We start from the raw sequence: 23926 nt of genomic DNA on the forward strand, positions 1-23926 counted from the left end.
GTATTCATAAACATTTCACTTAGACTTTTAAACATTTTGTCATTCTTTATCTGTGTATATTTTTTGCTGAATTGTTTGAAAGTAAGTTGCAGATAATGATATTACCCTCACTCTAAAATACTTCATTAATCTTGTGCTAAGCATAAGGACATTTCCTGTAGTCTCAACACCACTAATACTCTAAAAATAATTTCAAAATATCTAACATCCAGTCCATATTCAAGATTTTCCAGTTATCTCAAGAATGGATTAAAGCTAGTTTGTTCTTTTTGAATCAGGATTCAGTCAAAGCTAACAAATTAGCTTTGTCTTGTCATTTTACTAGGAGAACTGCCTGCTTTATTAAAATGATTGATATGCCCGTTTTCTTATAGAATGCCTTATATTTTCAGTTTGTGTGATTGTTTCCTCTATGTTGTAGGTTAATCCTTTTTCTCTCATTCCTGTAAACAGGAAGGTTGGTCTAAAGCTAGAAGCTCTGTAACCTGGGGTTCACGGATTCCATAGTCTCTGCATTTTCTTAGCAGACTGTTTTTATATAGCCAGAGTGAATGGTTGATTATTTTCTTGCATTGAAAGTACTGAGATAGATATGCAAGGAAGTCTGAGAAACAATTTTTTAGCAATCTAGAGGAAAGTTAAGAGTAGTTGAGGGGCTGGGGTTGTGGCTTAGTGGTAGAGCGCTTTCCTAGCACAATGAAACACTGGGTTCAATCCTCAGCATCACATAAAAATAATAAAATAAAGGTATTATGTCAGTCTACAACTAAAAAAAAAATTTAAATGAAAAAAAAAAGTAGATGAGCTATTTGTCATGTGCTGTACCTGACTTGTATCTACTTCTTATTTTCTACTTTTTTCTATTCACCAGATATTCTAACTTGGCCTGCCCACCCTCCCTCCTTTCCTCCCTCCCTCCCTCCCTCCCTTCCTTCCCTCCTCCCTCCCTCCCTTCCTTCCCTCCTCCCTCCCTTCCTTCCTTCTGCCCTCCCTCCTTTCCTTCTTCCTTCCTTCCCTCCCTCCCTCCCTCCCTCTCTTCCTTCCTTCCTTGTTAAAGCACATTATATTTCTGGGCCTTGCTATACCAATCTCTAGTATGAGAGAACTTAGATTAAGTGATCTCTAAACATTTCATAGAAAATAATAAAATAATACAGTGTCTTCACTATCCAGTTGCAGTATTGCTTCATTTATAAAGTCTGACTCTCTGGCCTATATTTTGTTGTTTTGCCCTACAAGTTCTTTCAGAACTTATTTTAAAAAGTAAACATAGTTTACTTTTGTGTAGATAAAACATGAGTTTACATATTTATTTTGGTTTCTTCATACAATTGTAAGCTCCTTGAAGAATGCTACCTCTTTTCCTTTATAATTTAATTACTGATGATTTTATAATCATTATATTACTTTATGGCAGTCACGTAGTAAAAGTAATTATAATGGTAATTACCAATATCTGTGAACACTAACTTTGAGGCATGTGTTATTTTAAAATTTTTATTTTTTGCTGTGCTGGGGATTGAACCCAGGGCCTTGTGCATGCAAGATAAGCACTCTACCAACTGAGCTATATTCCCAGCCCCCTTTAAGTGCTTTTTATACACCCATTCCCACATTTCTTATTTATTTATTTATTTATTTATTTATTTATTTATTTATTTATTTATTTATTGATTGTGGTGCTGGGGATTGAACCCAGGGCCTTATACATGAGAGGCAAGCACTTTACCAACTTAGGCATATCACCAGCCCCCCATTCCCATATTTCTTGACAAGATGTTTATGAGATGGAATCTTTTCCCCCTCCATTTCACAGATGAGGAAAGGCACACAAGGGTTAAGTGAAATTTCTTCTGCTTATCCTGTTGGTGAATGATATGAACCCAGGTAGGCAGACTTCAAAAACTTAGGCACTGAGCTAGGTGTGGTGGCACATGCCTAAAATCCCAGTCCCAGTGTCTCAGGCGGCTAAGGCAGGAGGATGACAACTACAGAGCAGACTCAGCAGTTTAACAAGGCTCTATCTCAAAAAAAAAAAAAAAAAAGTCTGGGGACATGGCTTGGTGGTTGAGAGCCACTGGGTGCAATCCTCTGTTCAAAAAGGAAAAAAGAATAGTAATGAAAAAAAAAATGTATGAGCTAGGGTTGTGGTTCAGCGGTAGAGCACTTCCCTAGCGTGTGCAAGATGCTGGATTTGATCCTGAGCACCACAAAAAAATAAAATAAAGATATATATAAAACTAAAAAAATATATATAATTTAAAAAAGTACTTAACCATTTTGCTGTAATGTATCATTACTGTATACTTAATGAATGGAGTGTTTTCATCTTTGATATTATTGGTATAGAATTGGTGTAAATTTGAATTTGGATAAAAAACTAAGGAAGTTTTACTTGTGAGAATTTTTTTTTTCAAACAAAGACTAATACCTTAGCAAACTAAATATTATGAACAACTTTCACTATATGCAAACTGCATGCTTATATATACTTTGGGGGATTTTGAAAAAGTTTCTGTATTTGAAAGAAAACTTATTATATGCATAATAACAGATTTTGGTTTGTATAAAGTCTCAATTATTATTTGTTTCTTACTCATTTTTAGTTGAGTGGTGATTTTATGCAATGGCTTCAAGCCACAGTTCTTCACCAGTGCCTCAAGGAAGCAGCAGTGATGTTTTCTTTAAAAAAGAGGTAGATCCAACAAAACACATTCGACCTGTGCAGTCACTGCCAGATGTATGTCCCAAGGAACCCACAGGTAATGCTTTTTATTTTTCCTCTTTGAGGATTTTTTTACTGATAATTTGTATTATCTTTAAATTAGCAGTCATATTTCCTAAACTTATCCTGAAAGAGTAAATTTTTTAAAAAATAACTTTTTAGTTAAACATGGACACAATATTTTGTCCCATTTATTTTTATGTAGCGCTGAGGATTGAACCCAGGACCTCACGCATTCGAGGCAAGTCCTCTGCCATTGAGCCACAACCCCAACTCAAAAGAGTAAATTTTTAATGTTAAAAATAAAGATAGGACTGGGGTTGGTTGTAGCTCAGTGGTAGAGTGCTTGTGTTGCATGCATGAGGCCCTGGGTTTGATCCTCAGCACCACATAAAAATAAATAAATAAAAGACATTGTGTCCATCTATAACTAAAAGTAAATGTAATTTAGATAGATAAATAATTTGGAAATAAGTTGATAATGAAATTAGATTATAGTTCTTTTCTTGAAATGCCATAAAATAAGTTACCTATATAAGTTGAATAAGTGTTAAAAAATGAAGGTTTAGACTGAAAGTTGTTTAGTTAAAACAGTACAATCTATCCTCCTTACTTGCAGATTCTGTATTTGTATATTCTGCTCCCTGAAATTTATCTGTAAACCCCAAATCAATACTAGTTATACTTTTGAGGTCTTTTGCAGACTTGTGCAGAGAGCTTTGAAAAATTTGAAACTAGACAATAGGTAGTACACGCCTGTAATCCTGTAATCCCAGCACTTGGGAGGCTGAGGCAGGAGGATCACAAATTTGAGGCCAGCCTGGGCAACTTAATGAGACCTTGTCTCAAAATAAAAAGACTTGGGGTTGGAGCTCATTGGTAGAGTACTTGCCTAGCATGTGCAAGTCTCTAGGTTCAATCCCCAATACTTGGGGTTGGGGGGAAAAAAGAGAAATTTGAGCTGCCTGGACACACAGAACAATATTTCATGTTTTGCATTTTTGTGCTTTCTCTTGGTGATTTTGCTGTTAAATCAGCCCCCAGGCAAATACCATAGTGCTGTCTAGTGTTCATAAAGACAATCAGGCTGTGTTATACCTTATAAAGAAAATGCATGTGTAGAAAAAGTTTCATTCAGCTATGGGTTATGGTGCCATTAGCCATGAGTTAAATGTTAATGAATCAGTGATATATAATGAAAAATAGTCTTTAAAAAGAAACATATACAAAATGAATTTATGCATTGGTTGATGAAAATGTTGTGACCTGAGGCTCATAAGAACTTAACTCTTTTTAATTTTGTAGGAGCAGTGAATCAGTATTTGCTAATTAGGTGTTCATAGTACTTTGTGGAACAAAACTGCTGCAAATAATGGGAATTGACTATATTTTTCTTTTTTTAATGGTCAATGCCACAGCAATATTATGTCACCTGATAACAAATCAAATAAATGATGTTTGAACCAGGAATGCCTGTCATAGTACAATAGAATAAAGCCCTGCCTCTTAAAACAAACAAACAAAAAATAAATGGGGTATTTTCAATTTTGAAAAAAAATGATAGGAAGGAATTAATGATTTTTTTTTTTTTTACGCCTACCCCTATCTGGCAACTATAACCCTCAAATTTTGCATATCCTTTATCTTATTCATGTTTTTCATCCTTTTGAGAATTAATTGCTTCTGGATGAAGATTACTTAATCAGATTGACTTTTTAAAAATTAATATTTGCCATGGAAGAAAGCATCTGGTTGGTTTGTGCAAACTAGAATCTAAGCATTTTCTTTTTCTAGGATATATTCGCAAACAATAGAACTAACTTTACAGAGTTCTCTTGTTTACTTTTTGCAGGTGATTCAAGTAGTTTATGTGTTACCCCATCTCTAGTTACAGATCAAAATAGATGGACTATATATCATTCCAAAGTAAATCTCCCGGCAGCACTAAATGATCCTAGATTAGCAAAAAGAGAATCTGATTTCTTCACAAAAACATGGGGATTGGACTTTGTGGACACCGAAGTCATACCTTCATTCTACCTCCCACAGATCAGCAAGGAACATTTTACAGTATATCAACAGGAAATCTCTCAGGTAATATCTAATCTTGAAATTAGTTATAGTCAGGTAAAAAATAATAGAGTTTTAGTTTGATTTATTTTAAATTTTCAACCAATAATATTTGAACCTGTGATGGTATTCTTTTATATTCATATAAATCCTCCTGTCCTGGTTAGTTTAGTTCTTTTCTTAGATATAATTTTAATACATTTCTCTTACTGTAGTGATTTTTCAGAATTACACATTCTTGTTGGTGCTAAGATTCAGTATGAAACCTACCCTGTCTACCAAGGAGAAAATGGTTCTATTAAGCCCGTAAAGTTTAGATAATTTGTGAGATTTAAGAAAATAGGAATATCCAGGTGTGGTGGCACATGTCTATAATTCCAGAGACTTGGGAGGCTGAGATAGGAGGAGGAGGAGCTCAAGTTCAAAACCAGCCTCAGCAACTTAGCAAGACCCTGTTTCAAAATAAAAAGTAAAAAGGGATGGGGATGTAGCTCAGTGATTAAGTACCCCAGGTTCATTCTCTGTAAACCACCCACCCTACCACCAAAAAAGGAAAGAAATTAGGAGTAGAACCATTCCTGTGTCTCTCATTTATCACAATAGCGGATTGCCTTAATATATCCAGAAATAATTATAATTCAGTATATTGCTTGAAAACTGGTCTGAAACAAAAACTGAGTGTAGTGCTGAGTTTGAAATGGCCTATTACTCATTTTTAGATTGTTAGTGAGTGCCTAATTAGCAATATAATCCTAGTTGCCATTTCAGTCTTTTTAAAAAATCAAAGTGATACAGCAGAAACACACATTTTAAATTTTTTGAAATGGGATCTCACTGTATTTCTTAGGTCAGCCTTGAACTGGGCTCAAGTGAGCCTCTTGCCTCAGCCTCCCCAGAAGCCTGGAATTTAGGCATGTGCCATTGTACCTGGCCCCAAAGTATTCTTTTTTGTACTCTTTCATTTACAAGTCTAATTTGAATTATGCTGATTTTATTTTACTTGATTACTTTGCTCTTTTTATGGTTTGGAAATAGGCTAAATATGGCCTTATTATTGGCATTAATGCATATAATATCTGATTCTTTTTTAGCACTATCAAATATTTTTATACAGAATCTACAAATTGCAAATTTAAACAAGATGTCACTACATATCTATTAGAATGGCAGAAATCCAAAATACTGACAGTGCCAAATATTGGCAAGGACATGGAACAATATGAACTGTCATTTGTTGCTAATTGGCATGCAAAATGGTACAGCCTCTTTGGAAAAGAGTCCTGTAGTCACTGACAGTGAACCAGTAGCCAAGTGGTTTTTTATCAACATATTTGCTATTCTCAGGTGTCCTTTCCGTGGCATCTCTGAAAAGATGACAATGTTATTATGTGGTCATTAAGTCCTAAATTAGAGTGGATTTTTTGTTTGTTTGTTTGTTTAAACTCAAAGTGGCAGTGATTAATTTCTATCTTTCTCTCTGGTTTTATGTAGGTTTTAGGGTTTTCTTCCTTGATTTGAAACAAATTATCCTAATTGATTTCTGTTATGTGAATAAACATTTTCTGTTTGCTTTCTTTCTTCATTCCATATATGGAGATTTTACTATAATTATGTAAGTGTAGGTATATACTTATTTGTATTTAAGTTTAGAGTACTTGTGATTTCATGTATTAAAAGTTAGAGAACTAATTTGCTTATATTTTGGTATTCTGTTATGAAACATTTTGATGCTTTGGATAATCATATTTCTTCATAGCATTGATTACTTATTTAACTATTATCTTTTGATTAGAGAGAGAAGATACATGAGAGATGCAAGAATATTTGTCCTCCTAAAGATACCTTTGACAGGACTCTTTTACATACTCATGGTATGTAAATGTGTTATTTGTAGATAGTAAAGCATTGCATAAATAGTGATGAACAAAATCTTAGTTCTGGAACCTTGCTGTCATATCTATAATTTGTATTTATAGTAAAATTTTGTAGCCTATTTTCTGAAAGCTTTCAAGAGAAAAATTTATGGGTCTGACAGTAGTGTAATTCTTGAGCGTAACAAATGTTTAATAGCTTGGTGCTTTGTATTTTGCTTGTTGCTCAAAAATAGATTAGTTCAGAAATATTCTCAGTCGTGAAGAAGCTAATTGTCTCTTGAATAAGGTCAAAGAAAGTTTGGTGTGGTGGTAAGTTTGTGCAGATAACATTTCTAACTCAAAAGGCTTGGCATAGTTAATGATAATTACCTGTATTTTAAACTAGTTAGTGTAAAACAATTATGTGGGGGAATAAAGCATTCAGGGAAAGGGAATAGTTTATATAAAGCAATAGAACTGAGAGAACATAACATGTTCAAAGAGTGCAAGAGTCTAGTATGTGCTGTACTGAGACTAAGAGATATAGCTGAAGCAATAGGCAGGGGTTAAAAGAGCATTGTATGCTATGCTAAGGAATTGTATTTTTTCTAAAGGCAGTATAGTGCTACAAAACATTTTTAACCAGACTTGGTCAGATTTATAATTATACCTAACACTAAAACAGTTGTGGCTAATGAATTTTTAAATGATAATAAGAGTGGAGGCAGTGAGATAGTTGGACTCTTTAAGTGGTAATACAAATGAGAAATGATGTGGTCCCAGTAACAGTTACAATGGAAATGGAAAGGGGATTAGATCTTTGAGAGAGATATCTCAGAGATCTAAGTATAAGTTTTAATGTCCATGATAGCTCCAGGTTTCTTGTTTGCGCAACTGTTTAGGTAAGCCATACAAGTCAACGAGAGAGGCAGGGTAGGAGGAGAGATTTTGAAAGAGATGGAGGCTGGTAGTTTGGTTGCAGAGTTGCAGTGAAGGACATGTCTGGTTGGCAACCTGCAGCTCAGGAAAGAAAAATGCAGGCTGAAATATATGTTTGGTGGACATTATCATAGACAGTGTGCTAGACAGTAGTATGGTAGTTGAATCCAAGGGCATGCATGGGATTACCCAGGGAGGATGTGAATAGTGAGAAGGACTGATGATGAATACTATGAAGCTATCACATTTAAGGAGTAGATCGTAGATAATGAACTTGTGAAGGAGACAAAAAAGTGGTCAAAGAGATTGGAAAAGCAATAAGAGAATTATACCCTAGAAATGAAACATAGAGTTCAGTGAAGTGAGAATGATTAGTCTATAGTGTGAGAATACTTCAGGGATAATCATTTTGAACACTGAGAAGTCTCTTAGAATTTGGCAGTTAGGAGATCTTAGGGAGAACATTTTGACTGGAGAATTAGTTACAAAAACCTCAATACTACGTATTAAGGAATGAATTCAAGAGAAAGAAATACAGACTACTGGTAGGGATAAGACTTGAAGATTTGAGATAGGGCATTGGTTAGAGTATACAGAGTGGAATAATGTGTTTTTAGGGCCAGAACTAGCGGAGTCAAGAGAGGCATTATGTAACCCCACCGTGAATACTTCCTTACCTTAGCTGTCTCCCTTGCTTCAACCTAGTCCTAGTCCTAAGATTTTATCTTTTTTTTTTTAAATGGAAGAGAACTGAGCATATTTATATCCAGAGATATAAAAATTAATAGAAGCAAAGAAGTTGAAGATATGAAAGGAGGGAGGATAATTGATGAAGCAAGCTCACAGAAAAAGCAGGAGGAGATGGAGTCCAAGTACCAAAAGGTTAACTTTGGAAATGAAAAGGAGCCAGTCACTGTGGCATATACCTGTAATACCAGCAACTCGGGAAGCTGAGGCAGGAGGATCACAAGTTCAGGGTTAGCCTTAGCAACTTAGTAAGGCCCTAAGCAACTTAGTGTAAGACCCTGTCTCAAAAGAAAAAATAACATGGGCTTGGGATGTAGCTCAGTGGTTAAGTGCCCCTGGGTTCAATCTGTGACACACACACACACACAAAAAAAAAAAAAAAGAAGAAGAAGAAAAGAAAGGGTCTTTCATCTGAGACTGGATCAGTTGGATGAATGTAAAGTAGATTCATTTGTAGATAAGTTTGTAGATGATATTAATTGATGGATACTTGATGAAGGAAGAAACTTAAGTAGTTATTTGCTTGTGGTCCAGTATAATATTGAATCTGTCAAAAATATTTTATGGAGGTAAAATGAAAACAAGTTTAATAAATCATATTTTCTCTTTTCCTTTTTTCCATAGATAAATCCAGGACAGATCTGGAGCAAGTACCTAAGGTAACAGAGCTTAAAAATGGGAGTACCTGTTTTTAACATGTAGTCTTTAATTTCGCCTAATAAGAAGCTTTTATTTGACTGTTGACAGTTGGACCACTTTGCCTCTTTTGGGGCTTTATTGCACCACTTTTCTTGTTTCTCACCCTCTTTTTTTTTTTTAAGGAAAAATACATTTGACAAAAGTTATATATTTATGGTATTCTTTTCTCTTTTGCATTATGACTTTCTACCTAATCAGTGAAACCTATAAATACATCCAAGTCTCTATTTTTCTGAAAAATAATTTTGTTATTTTAATAATCTACCCCTGCAGATTATTAAAAGAGATTTTCTTGGTGTGATAAATTTTGTAGATTTGTATAATAGATGCATTATTTTCTGGGGAGAGTCCATTGCTTTCATCAGATTCTCAAAGAGGTCTGTGACAATTGCTCTTATGGATAAGAAAGATAAAAAGATGAACAATGGAAAAAGGAATAGGGCGATAATTTTTAAAGTTCTTTGACTCCTATAAAATAAAATCAATATTCTGTCATTTAAAAGCCTTCATGATTTGCTTCCATTAGTCAACTTCTAACTTTTGCCTGCCAATTTTTACAATTTTTTTTTTCAGCCAAACTGTTTTTTCCTTGCTTCATGTTTTACTTGCACTGTTCCCTCAGTCTGGAAGACTTTTTCCTCATCTTCCCCTACCTACTCCTTTACAGTTTTCTACTAAAATGGCAGCTTTGCCTATGTACTTTATTTTTCTTCCCAACTGAAAATAATTGATTCCTTTGCCAAATTCCCATAACATTTTTTCTAGGATATCTATTTCCCTAGATATTCTTCTCCTCGTGGGATTTTTATATATTTGTCCCTTAAGGAGACAAATGTATAACCAACATATATCCTCCTGTAATCTTTAAATCATCTATAGATTACTTATAATACCCAATACAGTATAAATAGTTGTTATGTTTTATTGTTTAGAGAATAATGACAAAGAGAAAAAAGTATAGATGAAGTTTTCTCTTACTATTTTTGATCTTCATTTTGTTGAATCTGCTCATCTGGTACCCAAGGATATAGAGGGTCAATTGTATATATATTTTATCACATTTTTTGGACTGAATATCCTTGAGATAAGGATCTGTGTTGTAATTTATCTTTGTTTCCACCTGTCTAATCAGTCCTTTTAATTATAATATTAAAGCATGGATTAGAAAATTTACTTTTGTCTCTGATTAGATTTTTCTCAATCATAATCATACTAGTTTTGGGGTATATGTGAAATGAATCAGTAGATTAAATATAGCAAAAACATTAATAAATTGTTTAAATGATGTTTTGTGCCTGGTGCTAGGGGTACATTGACTAATGAACTATGATCTAACCTTGTAGGAATGTAGATCTCTGGGGAGAGATATACATTTTACATTTTATACATGTTTATGCTGTGTTCAGAGGTGAGAGTGATTAATCTGTGTCATAAACAGATATATTTGGTCTTTTGGTTCATGTTCTCCAGGGAGATAGGCAAAAAGAGGCATTCTAAGCCAAAGGAAGCACAAAGATACTTAAACATAAGAAGATAAAAATGTGTAAGTAGTAAAAGGAACTGACAAGACCCACAGAACTATTTGGGATTTTTTTTTTTTTTTTTTAAGATGAAATTTGGATACCATTCTTAATTGGTCTGCAGGTCATGGGAATCCACTGAGAGTTTTAGGTGGGAAGTTGATAAAATTATACTTGACATTTTAAAAGAGTAATACAGGGGATAGATAAGGGAGGAACATCAGTAACATAACTACTTACTGTAAACTAGAGATTATGAAGAGATAAATTGATATATGCTAAGGAGACAGAGGAGAGGGGTTTCATGGAATATTTAGGAAATACAATTGATAAGTCCTATTGACTAGCTGGATATGGTATGGAAAGGTGCCAAGGCCAATGTCTCGGCTTGGCACCAGAATCACGAGGCAGAAAGGAAAAACAGTCTTTGTAAAATTGAATTTTAGTTTTAAATTTGAGTGTGTTTATTCTAAAAACTAATTTTGAAAAAAAATGCATAGGAGAAAATAGAAATAAAATTTGAGGAGTTGAAAAAAATTAGAGAAATGGATATTTAACATAAAAAAAAAACTATTGAGGGAAATGACACAGTCATTTTAGGTATAGTATCTCCCTTTGTTATGTCCCTAGTGGGACTACATTAGTGAGTTTGATCATGTAGTAATGAAATGACTATCCCCATTGGTAAAGGGAAACAAACAAGCATTACCTTTGATGAGCATTTTAAGCTTGTTGAAACATTGTGTATGTAAAATTCTGATCCAGATTTTGGGATAAATAATTTAGTCTATTATCACTTGCTTTTTGTGTTCATGCTCAAATTGACTTTTGCTTGATGGTCTTGTATTGTTAGAAGGGATAATAAAGAAAATGTTCATCTAATTGAGGAAAATGTATTCTTTCAATAGATTTTTATGAAACCAGATTTTGCCTTGGACGATTCCTTAACTTTTAATTCAGTTTTACCATGGTCTCATTTTAATACTGCTGGTGGAAAAGGAAATCGTGATGCAGCTTCCTCAAAGTTGCTTCAAGAAAAGGTAATTTCTCTTTTTTCATATAGAAAAACTTCTGGGTAAGTGATACTGTTAGTGAATTCAGATTTAGTTACCGAGTAAACTCTACTTCTTTTAAGTTCTCTCTTTATCTGTAGTACTAGGGGTCAAACCTAGGACCTTGCATACATTAGGCAAGTTTATTTTTGTTGTTATGTCAACATAAGCCTTTTTGTCTTAACTGATAAACTAATAACATTTTGGTTCAATGGAATAAAAGTTGTGCTTGTGGAAAAGAAGAGACTTTACTATTTGCTTTTCATCAGAAATAGCAGTTGATGGAATTTTAATAGAAAAGATATATTAGATGACACAATGAAGGAAAGTTTTGCTTGCATTTATCCCAAATGATTGTTATGTATCAGCTAATTTTATCAGAATGATTTAAAGTACAGAAACCAAACTTTTCCTGAGGTACTATTTTTTTTCCTCATTTTCATCATAAGGATGATTATTTTGAAGCAAGATGTCTTAGATTAAAAAATACAATATTCCTATTGTAATTTTAGTTTTACAAAAGCCTTGCTTTTCGAATATTAGTAGTCAATAGGTTTTTAAATTTTTTAGTGTTCTATATTTCAGAAGTCAACATCTTGAAAGTCATTTAAAAGTTAGAACTTTAAGCATAATCTATTAAGAATTTCTAAAATTTGAATTATGGTAAAAACTTTAGATCTCTCTTCTTTCCTACCACTTGGTTTAGAGCCTTTCTTGAACTGACTGATTATTAAAATGAGAAACTACTTTGTTTCACTATAGTGACATTGCTTGGCAATCTGAAAGCTTTTCTTAGGAAGGTTGTTCGTAAATTAGGTCCAGTCCTCCTCAGTAACTGAAGACTTTTAACTTAGGGAGGAGAACAAAAGAGATATTGGAAAAGAATCATGAGGGCTGAGGTTGTGGCTCAGAGGTGCAGTGCTTGCCTAGCATGCATGGAGGCACTGGGTTCAATCCTCAGCACCACATAAAAATAAAATAAATATATTGTGTCTACCTAAAACTAAAAATTAAAACGTTAAAAAACAAGAATCATGAATATTCCTTTTTTCACAATTAAAAATGAAAATGAACTCAGTTTTTCTTTGGCAACATTTTCATCTATAAAGAGATTTTCCTTGTGTAAGAACAAATTCATAAATTGGATCAAAGTGCAGGAATTACTGATACAAGCTTGCTCTCAGACTGCATTTTCACAGTCCAAAGTCTGTTACCTGCTAGAATAATACCTTAACAGCAATAACAAAAGCTAATAAAAAACTTGTCTATCTACCCGGATACTTTTAGGAATATTTTAAACATTTTTTCTTTTATGGCATTTGTATTTCATAGATATTTACAGTTCATAATATTTATGAAAAAATTGTGCCTTTGAAAAGAATAGATCAGTGGATTTCCAAAAGCATTTGAAATTGAAATTAAATACTTTTTTCATCCTGAATATTTAAAATGGCTAAAGTAATGGAAAAATTTTAAAATTTGTATATCACACAATCAGGTTTGCAGTATTTACATTCTGACTCCTTTTCATTCTGCTCTGTTGTTAGGAGTGGAAGACAATTCTAAAACAGCTTTTCAAGCTCCTATTATGGACAACAGTTGATTTATCTTGTTATATTTAGAGAAGAGATGCTACAACCAGAATTAAAGAAATCTGGATTCTATATTATGCTACCCAAAGTGCTGGCCTGTGATGAGATAAGGGGTTTTTACCAGAATGCAAATCACATAGTTTCTTTCATTAAGAATCTTCCTATTAAGCAAGAAAAAGAAGGGGAAAAAAGGACTGGGAATGCAGTTCAGTGGTAGAGCACTTGCCTAGTATGTGTGAGGTCCCAAATTCAAGCCCTAGCACAGCGATGATGATGATGAGGAGGAGGAGGAGGAGTGCTTACTGATACAGTCGATTTCCATTCTAGCAAAATTCCTTATTTTATCATGGACCTATGAAACAGTCTAAGATTGGTAGCCACTTATAAACTATAATCTGAGTAGCACTATCCTAAATGGGCTCTCCATTTTTCATTTATTTTTATGAAACTTGTGTCCACTTGAATTTGTAGTCTACCCTTCTACATTTGTATTCATGATGCTTTTTTAGGTAAATAAATGAACAACTCTATTGGAGATGAAAACAAGAGTCAAAGAGTATAAACCCAAGACATAATCTCTAGAAATTTTTTTGGTTTTGCTCTATTGTATGTTATAATAAATTACTAAAAAAAAGAATGTTACTGAAGATGTAATGATACTGTTTTAAGGAAACAGTCTTAATGATTAAATAATCTCTTCTAATCATTTAAATCCTAAATGTTGGAGTCGATCAACCCTTTAATGCTAAGAGATATTCAGAGATAGTGCCTAGAGTCTGAGCGTAGATTAAAAAAAACTAAAAGTTAAAAAAATGGAAGAGATGGAATGATAATATAGTCCCCAAAGGTATATGCAGCTAGAAAGCAAGAAAGGACAAATTAAGTTTTAGAAGTCTATATTTGAAATTTATAAAGCGTGTTTAATATATAGCTATAAGAATCATAGTGTTAAATATGCATGAGCTAAGTGTTTAAGGAAATTTGTTAATTTTTTAGGAGAACAGTATATTGAAAACAAAAAATTTATAAATGTATAAAATAATCATTTTTTGAAATGTAAAATAAGCAGCCTTGGAAAAAGATCTAGGTAGTGATATTGACCCAATTATGTAATTATGTTGTGTGCATGTATGAATGTGTAACAAATCTCATTAGTATATATAACTAGAGTGCATCGATTAAAAAATGTGAGGAGAAAAAAAGGAAAAGATCCAAGCAAATTCTGGTGTTTCCTATGATTTGTGTCTGAACTGCCAGTCTGTCTTTCATGGATTATTTAGCATTTCAAAGCAGCATAATATAGTAGAAAGAGCTTCAGTTTTTGAGTCTGACAGATTATTTGTTTTGCCACTTGCTAATTACACAATTTAATTTAAGTCACTTAATGTCTCTGTGTTTCCTCATCTGCAAAATAATAATTATACTTGTATCCAAAGGTTATTTAAATTAGAAAAACTAGATACATCCAAAATACCTGTTCCTAATACACAGAGGAAAGTCAGTCAATGAAACTATAGTCATCTACTTAGATATGTGTGATATTTGTGAAGATCACTTTCAGATTTTACAGCTTCTACATCTAGAATTATAACCTTATTTATAATAAGAATTATAACCTTAGAATTATAACCTTAATTATAATTATAGCTTTGGGGTACTCTTTTAGAGTGTTTGATGGGTTGTGGGTTGGCAGGAGCAGAGAAAGGTCAATAACCTGCTCTTTAATAGTTAATTTATTATTCTTTGGGCTGCACCTTTCATCTCTCTGTCATGTTGCCCCTGATTCCAAGGATTCCATAATCAAATAATTCACACCATGCAATTGAAAATACATGTAGTAGACTTTTATTATTTTCATTTTCAGAAAATATTTGGATACTTATAATTCTCCATAATTTTTTTTCCTTCCCTTTTAAAAGCTGAGCCATTATCTGGACATTGTGGAAGTAAACATTGCTCAACAGATCTCTCTACGTTCAGAAGCATTTTTTCATGCAATGACCTCTCAACATGAATTGCAGGACTACCTCAAGAAAACTTCCCAAGCTGTAAAAATGCTTCGAGATAAAATTGCACAGATTGATAAAGTAATGTGTGAAGGATCACTACACATTTTAAGACTGGCTCTTACCAGAAATAATTGTGTTAAAGTATACAATAAACTGAAGTTAATGGCCACTGTACACCAAACTCAGCCTACAGTGCAGGTGTTATTATCTACTTCTGAATTTGTTGGAGCATTGGACTTAATAGCAACAACACAAGAGGTTCTACAGCAGGAACTTCAGGGCATTCACAGTTTTCGGTATGTTTATTAAGCCATTAGAAATAATGTTAGAAAACATTGAAGTATAAATATTAGCATCTAATGTTCAAAGTGTGAATGTATTTAGAGTAAAATGTGTATTGATATATTCAGAGTAAAATGTGTATTTTTTTTCTTTCATTATCAATAACTACAAGACCAGTCACAACTATGAAAATAACATTTTGAAAATATTGAAATGCTTTATGTCAAGATAGTACATGAAGTTAGAGAGGTGAATACCAGTATGTTTAAAATTAAGTTAATTTTTTAAAAGCTTTATAATAGTTTTTTGCTGTTGGTTTTGTTTTTTGTGTTACTATTGAATTCAGGGACCCTCTATCATTGAGCTATATTCCCAGCCCTTTTTATTTATCACTGAAGTTGCCCAAGCTGGTCTTGAATTTTTAATCCTCTTGCCTCAAGCTCCCACATTGTGAGATTACAGTTATGCATCAGTGTTCCTGGCATTTAATGAGTTTTAAATCAAATAATTGTGTAAAGTTTTTTTTCCCCCCTTGGCAATACTAGGGATTGAACCCAGGGATACTCCATCTCTGAGCTACATCCCAGCCCTTTTTATTTTAAGACAGAAGTCTCACTCAGTTCCTGAAGCTGCCCATGAACTCAGTGCTCTTCCCTAGCTTCCTTCCCAAGTTGCTGGGATTATAGGCATGCACCACTGCACTCTGCTTTAAGATTCATTTTTGATTTGCAGTCTGTTTTTCATATTGTCAGAAATACCATGTGGTGATAAGAAAGACCCAGGTTTTTTTTTATATTTTTACTTTGAAAATACCTTTAAGAAACAATTTGATTTTGAATTTACACATGGATATTTTATGTTTTAGATATTTTATGTGAAAACACGTCAGTATTTATATACACACACACACACACACACACATATATAAAAAATTAATTAGAAGTGAGTCAAGCAGACATCCATTGTTGTAGAAGTTTCTAGATTCTGGAAAACCTATCCAAACCTGTACTAAGTGACTACAGATAAGTTTTATAGAGGATGTGCTCCATAACTTAATAGATACTCAATATATTCTGGAAAGGTTTGCTTCAAACTATTTTAATTCTATTATAAATTCTTATTGACTAAGGTTATATAGTTGGACTATATATCTACAAAGCATTTTTTAATTTAGACCAAATTTAAATAGTTGATTCATTGTTTTATTTAAGAATGTATTTGTGCAAGTGAGCACCTATTATCTGTCAGGCATGTAATAATGGATCTGTAGGCAGAATAATGGATCTATAGTCATGAACAAAGCTGAGATGTTTTCTGCTCTAACATTTTCTACAATTTGGCAGTGGGAGGGAGACGGACATATTACTGAACACTAATGATGCTACAGACCTCTAATTTTAGAGAGGTACCTAACCCAGACTTATACAGAAGTTTCAAGTCACAAATCTCTTGGGGAATTTATTGAAAGCTATAAAAATAGCTTTTCATAAAACATCTGTATATAAAATTTTTACTATTTTGAGTCATTCATCATCATCTATAGCCTACTTTAGATTCCACAGTCTGAAACCCAGGGTCACTAAATGATTTCTGATTTCCCTTTTACCTCTGTATTTTAAATCTTTCTCTGTTTATAATGCATTTGTGGTTTTTTTTTTCTTCAGTAAATAGTTTTATCATTACTTTAGAAAAGTAGACTTCTATAATGACAAAAGCTGGTTTTCACTTGTCACTTACTATATGATATTGTGTTGATGAATATTACTGTAAGTATCTTCTGATTAGTATTGAGCTGAGAAATAGAATCAAAGATTGAATGCTTGTTTGCTAAACACAGTTTCTAAACCTGTTCTTATTTTTGCCCCAACATAGTTTTATTTTCCTTGATAAAAGGAAATAAAAGGTCATACAGTTTTATTTCTATGATTCATAAGTTTGTGCTTAATAGAAGTATAGTTATACAAAGCTATCTGAAAGATTGTAAGAACACAGATATTCATTACCAGTAGTTTATGATTTATTGGACTACAGAATGAAAATTTTATAATCATGTATTTATTCTGAGTTCAAGAGCTTACCTTTATTGATTGAATAATTGAATGAGTAAATAAGGTTCTAGGGATCAAACCCAGGGCCTTCCTCGTGTTAATTACATACTTTATTAATGAGCTACATTCCCAGCCCTTTTTTCTTCCTTCCTCTTTCTTTTTTTTCCCTCCCTCCCTTCCTTCTTCCTTCCTTTCTTCCCTTGAAGCACTTTTTTTTTTATTTTCCTTAAAGCCTAAAGAATGTTTATTCTTCATGTAATACATTCTGTGAAGCTGCCTATTGAATGAAGTTCTGTTATAGTTACAACTGTATAAAAGTTTGGTATCAGAACCTGACTTTGTACCTTAACTCAAAGGACAGAATATCTTTATTTAAAAAAAAAAAATAACAACACACCACACGAATGGTTTTAGAGATAAGGGTTTAGCTCAGTGAGTGAGTCCTTATACAACATGCATCTTTGTGAAGCTGCCTATCAAATATCAGTTCCATTATGGTCATAATTGTAAAAGTATTTGGTATCAGAACTTGAGGCTCTAACTTCAGATAAACATCTCCATGTACAAATGTTTTGTTTTTTTTTAAATAGTACTCCAAAACATTTTGTGAATGAAGAATACTGACTCATACTTGAAGTAGTTTAAAATGGGATTATTGTGATATAGATTTTTTGTTTTACTTTTCTGTCAAATCCTTTCTGATTATTTACTTCATATTATCTTTACTTTTGCTATAATGTTGTTAAATATCACCATTATTTTCTTGCATAGTGCCACAGATATTTTACAGGCCATTTAACCTTATTTGGAAATATAACAATTAGTTTTGGATCATTTATATTTTTATTTACTCAGGAGAAATGTATAGTATAGATTTCTTGTCTACTATAAGTAGCAGTGATATAAACTGTATTTTCTTTTGTTTACTAAAATAATTATACTCTCCTCATAGGGATAAAAGGTATTCTACTTGCATTTTACCTGTCTTTTTTTTTTTTCTTCATACCTGAAACCAAATTTTAGTAGTTTTTGTGGGGCATATCTTAGAAAAGATAGGAAATCTTTCCCGTAGTAGAACAACCAGAGAACTCTATTGGATTAAATTAGTAGTCTATTATGGATCTTAGTCAAAGTTTTGCTTTTGACTGGAATGTTCTTTGTATTGATTTAAAAGAAAACTTCCATGTCAAGATCTTCCAATGATCAAATTACCATAAATACAAATCTAATCTTTTTTTTTTTAATACTTTGATTGTTTTTGTGTATAATTTTTCTGTTTTTTCTAGTTCAGGGGAGTAAATAATGCTTATGAATGTTTTCGTTTTCTTCATTTTTTTTGATGTAGTTTTTGACTTTAAAATTAATTTCTGTGTAAGCTTTGGTTTTTGACTTTTGAACTTCAGGACATTATTTGTACTCTCTAAGAATCTTATAAGCTTTCTACCATATTTTATTGTCTTTTTTTTTAATGTCTTGGACAAGAGCTATGTTATACACATCTTAATGCGTATTTTTGAAATGTATGAATTAGCCAAGATATTAGTGAATGTATTTGGATACTTTGTACCATGTTCTTCTCCCCCCCCCTTTTTTTTGTTTGTTTGTTTGACAGTACTAGGGATTAAAACTAGGGCTTCCTGCCTACAATCCCTAGCACTCTACCACCGAGCTACACCCCCGCCCTTTTTATTTTATTTTGAGATGGCCTTGGTATATTGCTCAGACTGGCTTCTAATTTGCCATCCTTCTGCTTGAGCAGCTGGCTTTACCAGAGTTACATCTCCAGACTCCCCACCAACTTTTTTTTTTAAAGAAATGATGAAAAACATTCAGTTAATTTTAGGCTCCCATTCATTACGGTTTCATCATGAATTGAGGTTTTTTTTTGGAACAAAGATTACACTTAACTACTGAGCCACATACCCACTCCCCCTTTTTAAAAATTTTTCCTTTTATTTTGAGACAGGGTCTCAGTAAGTTGTTTAGGGCCTCAATAAGTTGCTGAGGCTGGCTTTGAACTTGAGATCTTCCTGCCTCACTCTCCTGAGTCACTGGGATTACAAGTTTATGCCACTCCACCCGGTGAGATTTATTAATATTGATGATATCAAAAGATATTTAGCATATTATTTGATCCTGAAATAGTCTCTTATCATTTAAATTTCAAACATTATAGTAAGAAAATATTCACATTATATGCTTTCGGATGAAGCCAAGAAATTAGTTTCTGCTGTTTGATAAAACTAGAATTATTGTCGAGTTTATTGATAGACTTCTCTAAAAAAACAGCACTGAGAACATATTATTGATCTTGTAACTTAGAGGAAAATCTGAATAAACACATGAATTGAGGCAGATCTAAGTAGAAAGTATGTAATTGTTCCAATTTGTTTAGCTGAGTGTATGGATGCTTTTTTTAGAGAATGATATTTTAGTTGTCATTTTAGTAGATTTGTTACCACTCTAAATTACTGTATGTCATTATCAGGTTACATGCTTTTAAAGTGAACTATCAGCAGATTTTTCTGCTATTCAACATTTTTGAAAAGGTTAAAATGCATAGGTCATTATTATTGCATTTATTGTTATAATAGTCACGATATAAAAAGAATAATTAGAACAAGGAAGAATAGATGAAGTTTGTCAAACATAGTTCTGGATTTTTTGTATAAGGATTTGTTTGGACAAATTTGTATGTGTAATCAGATGCCTATGATGTTATAACATTGGATGTTAATATTGAGGCTTGTATCTATTCTTGGTTGTTAATCAAAATTTAAGAATGCATAAAAATGAAACTACTCAAGTTATTTAAAATAATATCTGAGGTCAACTATAACCTTACATTTAAGATGCTATGCTGAATTGACAGAGAATTTTATTATTTTTTGATTAAATGTCAGTAGATGTAATGATATGGACTTCTCACCATAATCCTTTTAGGCAGTTTGTTGAAGGCATACCCAGAGATGATACCTGAGAGTTGACTTCCAAGCTGTGGTAAAAGAGAATCTATGATTTCCTTAAAAACAACTTGAGGAGCAAACCATGTTGAAGTTTTATGTAAATTTATATCCTGTCTCATTGCTGTTCTTTGTTTGTGTATATAATGTATGATATGTACAGATAATAAATGTCTATACACATAATATATGTACACATGTGTATATACATATATCTATATATACATACATTATACACACACACAAACATACATGTTTAAATTTGTGATCCTCCTGCCTCAGTCTCCTAAGGTATCCACCACTGTGCCTGGCTTCAATATATATATTTTTGAAAAAAAAAGTTTTAAGAAACAAATCATTTACATTTTCAGATAGCTGGTCAATGTTCACATTTCCCTGTTTGTCTCAAAATTCTTGTTAACAGTTTGTTGGAATCAAGGATCCAAATAATATCTATATAGCGTGATTGAGATGTCTCAAGTGTTTTTTGATGTATAGTTCTCCATTCTTATTTTCTCCCCTTAAAAATATTGAAGAAATTGGGTTATTTGTCTTACACACAGTCTGGATTTTGCCAACTATGTTCCTATATTGCATGTGTTCTTCCACTTGTTTTCTATATTCAGAAGTTATATTTAAGGGCTTGATTAGATTTCAGTTTTATTTTCTGGCAGGAGTACCTAATATGGAGTGGTAGGTATTAAAATCAAAAAGCATATATCTGGTTTTATTTCATTTTATAATTACAAGCCACGTGATGAATATTACCTAGATTTATCATTCATTGTGTTACTCTAAATTCTGTACTATGTTCTTCATTATTAACTGAAATATTCCTTGAAAGTGATTTTCCCCTACAACAATTACAGTTGACCCTTGAACAATATGTGTTTATAAATTGTATGGGGCTACTATCATGTAGGTTTTTTGTTTTTGTTTTTGTTTTTTAGATTTATGACAATTGGAGAAAACTTAATGGACTGTGTTAGCCTAGAAGTACCAAAAAAAAAAAAAAAAGAAAGAAACAAAAGAAACTTAAGAAATGCTAAGTGTGTGGTGAATGTGTTAAATATACGAGAAAACAGTCTTTTATCATTTACTACCATAAGTATATACAATTCTATCATAAGAACTTAAAATATCAAAATTTATGGACATGAACATACTACATGGCATCATGAACAGTTGAGAGAAATATAAACAAATGTAAAGATGCAGAATTTAATTCTAAGTGTATAAAATTAATTGTAGTGATTCTCTACTGTAATAACTTTGTAGCCAACTCCTATTGCTATTGTGGTGAGCTCAAGTATTGCCATTATCCATTTAAAACACTGTAACTATAATCATTGCCATGTCTCCAGTCTTGTCTCTAGTAAATTGCTTATCAAGTAATCTCTCAGTGTGGTTCTTATGTATTTTTCACTGTATGTAATATATTACAATGTAGAAAATACATGTTAATGGACAGTTTATGTTATTGGTAAGACTTCTGGCTATCAGTAGGTAATTTTTAGGAAGTCAAAAGTTACAGATTTTTGGCCAGATGTTGTGGGTGGTACATGCCATAATCTAAGTAGCTCACAAGGTTGAAGCAGGAGGATAATAAGTTTTCAGGCCAGCTTCAGCAACTTTGCAGGATCCTAAGCAACTTAATGAGACCCTTTCTTAAAATGGAAAATAAAAAGGGCTGAGAATGTGGTACAGTGGTAGAAAGCCCCTGAGTGTCATCCCCAATATACTCCCCACTGCCCCCCCAAAAGTTAGCGGATTTTAATTTTTTGGGGTGTGTGTGTGTGTGTGTGTGTGTGTGTGTTTTAAGCAAGCCACCCCCTTCCCCCTGTATTTGTTGCATTGAGAGGAGCTGGCCATCTGCTCAGGAAGATTGGTCCCTCAGCTTTTAATCTAATTTTATTTATTTATTTATTTATTTTTATAGTGCTGAGAATCAAACCCAGTGCCTCACACATTCTAGGTCAGCGCTGTAGCACTGAGCTGCAACCACAGCCCGAGGTTTTTGAATTTTTTTGCTTGTGGTTGGGGATGACATCCAAACCCCTAAGTTGTTCAACCGTTCACTATATTTGGTTATCCTGATTTATCTATTTGCAGTTGGTGAAATAATGAATTGGAAATCTAGCAATATCCAAAGGTGACTGATGAATCTTTAAAAATTATGATAAATATATGGGATTTATATGCATTGAAGCATTTAAATTTTCTGTTGTTTTTATTTTTGTGGAGTCCATCTTACATTGTCCTAAATTCTACATATTATTCTTGAGTCCTTTTGACATGATTCTGTGAGAAGCCTTTTGGTAGTATTTTTACTTTGTGCTGTGACAGCATATTCATATTACACATTTTCTGTCACAAACTTTCTCTAGCTTCTCTTAAGAATCCTTAGTTTCTTTTAGAGGGAAGTAGTATTTAGAAATCCACCTGAGTACTAGAAATGAATATTCTTGCTACTGAATTTGTCCTTATTTTAAACCTTGGTGATGGACAGACCTAGAAAATAATTTTCCATTCTTATTTTTTGAGTTATTTTATATTAACTTAATATTTTGGTGCAGGGATTAAAACCAGGGCCTAATGCTAAACACGCTACGACTGAGCCACACCTTCCCAACCCTTAATATATCTTTTTTAAAGGGGGGAAAAAAGAGTCCAGATACTTCCAATTTACATTGAGGTCTGTAGGGTTTTACTTCTTCCATCTTACATAGATGTCTCCTTTTGACAAGTCTGAAAATTGTAGTGCCAAATGATACCAACATAATTCCTCATTTTTTTTTATCACCTAACATACATAGAATAATCTCAGAACTAACAATTATTATAGTAGTCCCTTCTCCCCTGCTTATCTGTGGGGGATATGTTCCAATACCCTCAGTGGATGCCTGAAACCACAGATAATACTGAACCCAATATATACTGTTTTTTCCACATGAGTGTGTGTATGAGAACTTTATCGTATATATGTATATAAGATAATTTGTAAATTAGGCATAGTAACCAACAATAATTCGTAATAAAATAGGACAATTACCAATATACTGTAACAAAAGCTATGTGAATATAGGTTTCTTTGTTTCAGAATATCTTAATGTTGTATTCACCCTTCTTGGGATGATATGAGATGATATAATGTTATGTGATAGTATGAAATAAGGTGAATGATGTAGTCTTTGGGATAGACCATATAAGAGTTAACTTGAACACAGTGAAACTACAGTCAGTTGATAACTGGACCAGCATCTAAGGGACTAATGAGTGCTTAGCATGGATAGGCTAGACAAAGGGATGATTCATGTTCCAAAGCAGGATGGAGTAGAACAGTGTGCGGTTTCATCATGCTACTCAGAATGGTGCACAGTTTAAAAGGTATTTTAAATATCTTTAAATACCTGGAATTTTCCACTTA

At 32.8% G+C, this 23926-nt stretch overlaps 1 protein-coding gene across 9 annotated transcripts in view; it reads left to right on the forward strand.

The window, feature by feature from the left end:
* The window catches only part of Vps54 (VPS54 subunit of GARP complex), an 87038-nt gene that overhangs the window by 16920 nt on the left and 46192 nt on the right, over positions 1–23926 (forward strand). For 5 of the 9 annotated variants that reach the window (XR_002483602.3, XM_078029116.1, XM_078029115.1 and 2 more), the window contains exons 2-7: positions 2607–2762; positions 4578–4819; positions 6588–6666; positions 8959–8993; positions 11462–11593; positions 15117–15502. Coding sequence is in view for 8 of the 9 variants with exons in the window: in XM_078029116.1 (XP_077885242.1) it covers positions 2627–2762; positions 4578–4819; positions 6588–6666; positions 8959–8993; positions 11462–11593; positions 15117–15502 (1010 nt within the window). In the remaining variant the exon portion in view is untranslated. Of the gene's footprint in view, positions 1–2606; positions 2763–4577; positions 4820–6587; positions 6667–8958; positions 8994–11461; positions 11594–15116; positions 15503–23926 lie in introns of those variants that run through there. The other 4 variants (XM_078029117.1, XM_013357186.4, XM_078029119.1 and 1 more) reach the window with 3 other exon arrangements.

The sequence above is a fragment of the Ictidomys tridecemlineatus genome, chromosome 12 (assembly GCF_052094955.1).
Source record: "Ictidomys tridecemlineatus isolate mIctTri1 chromosome 12, mIctTri1.hap1, whole genome shotgun sequence".
Taxonomy (NCBI): domain Eukaryota; kingdom Metazoa; phylum Chordata; class Mammalia; order Rodentia; family Sciuridae; genus Ictidomys; species Ictidomys tridecemlineatus.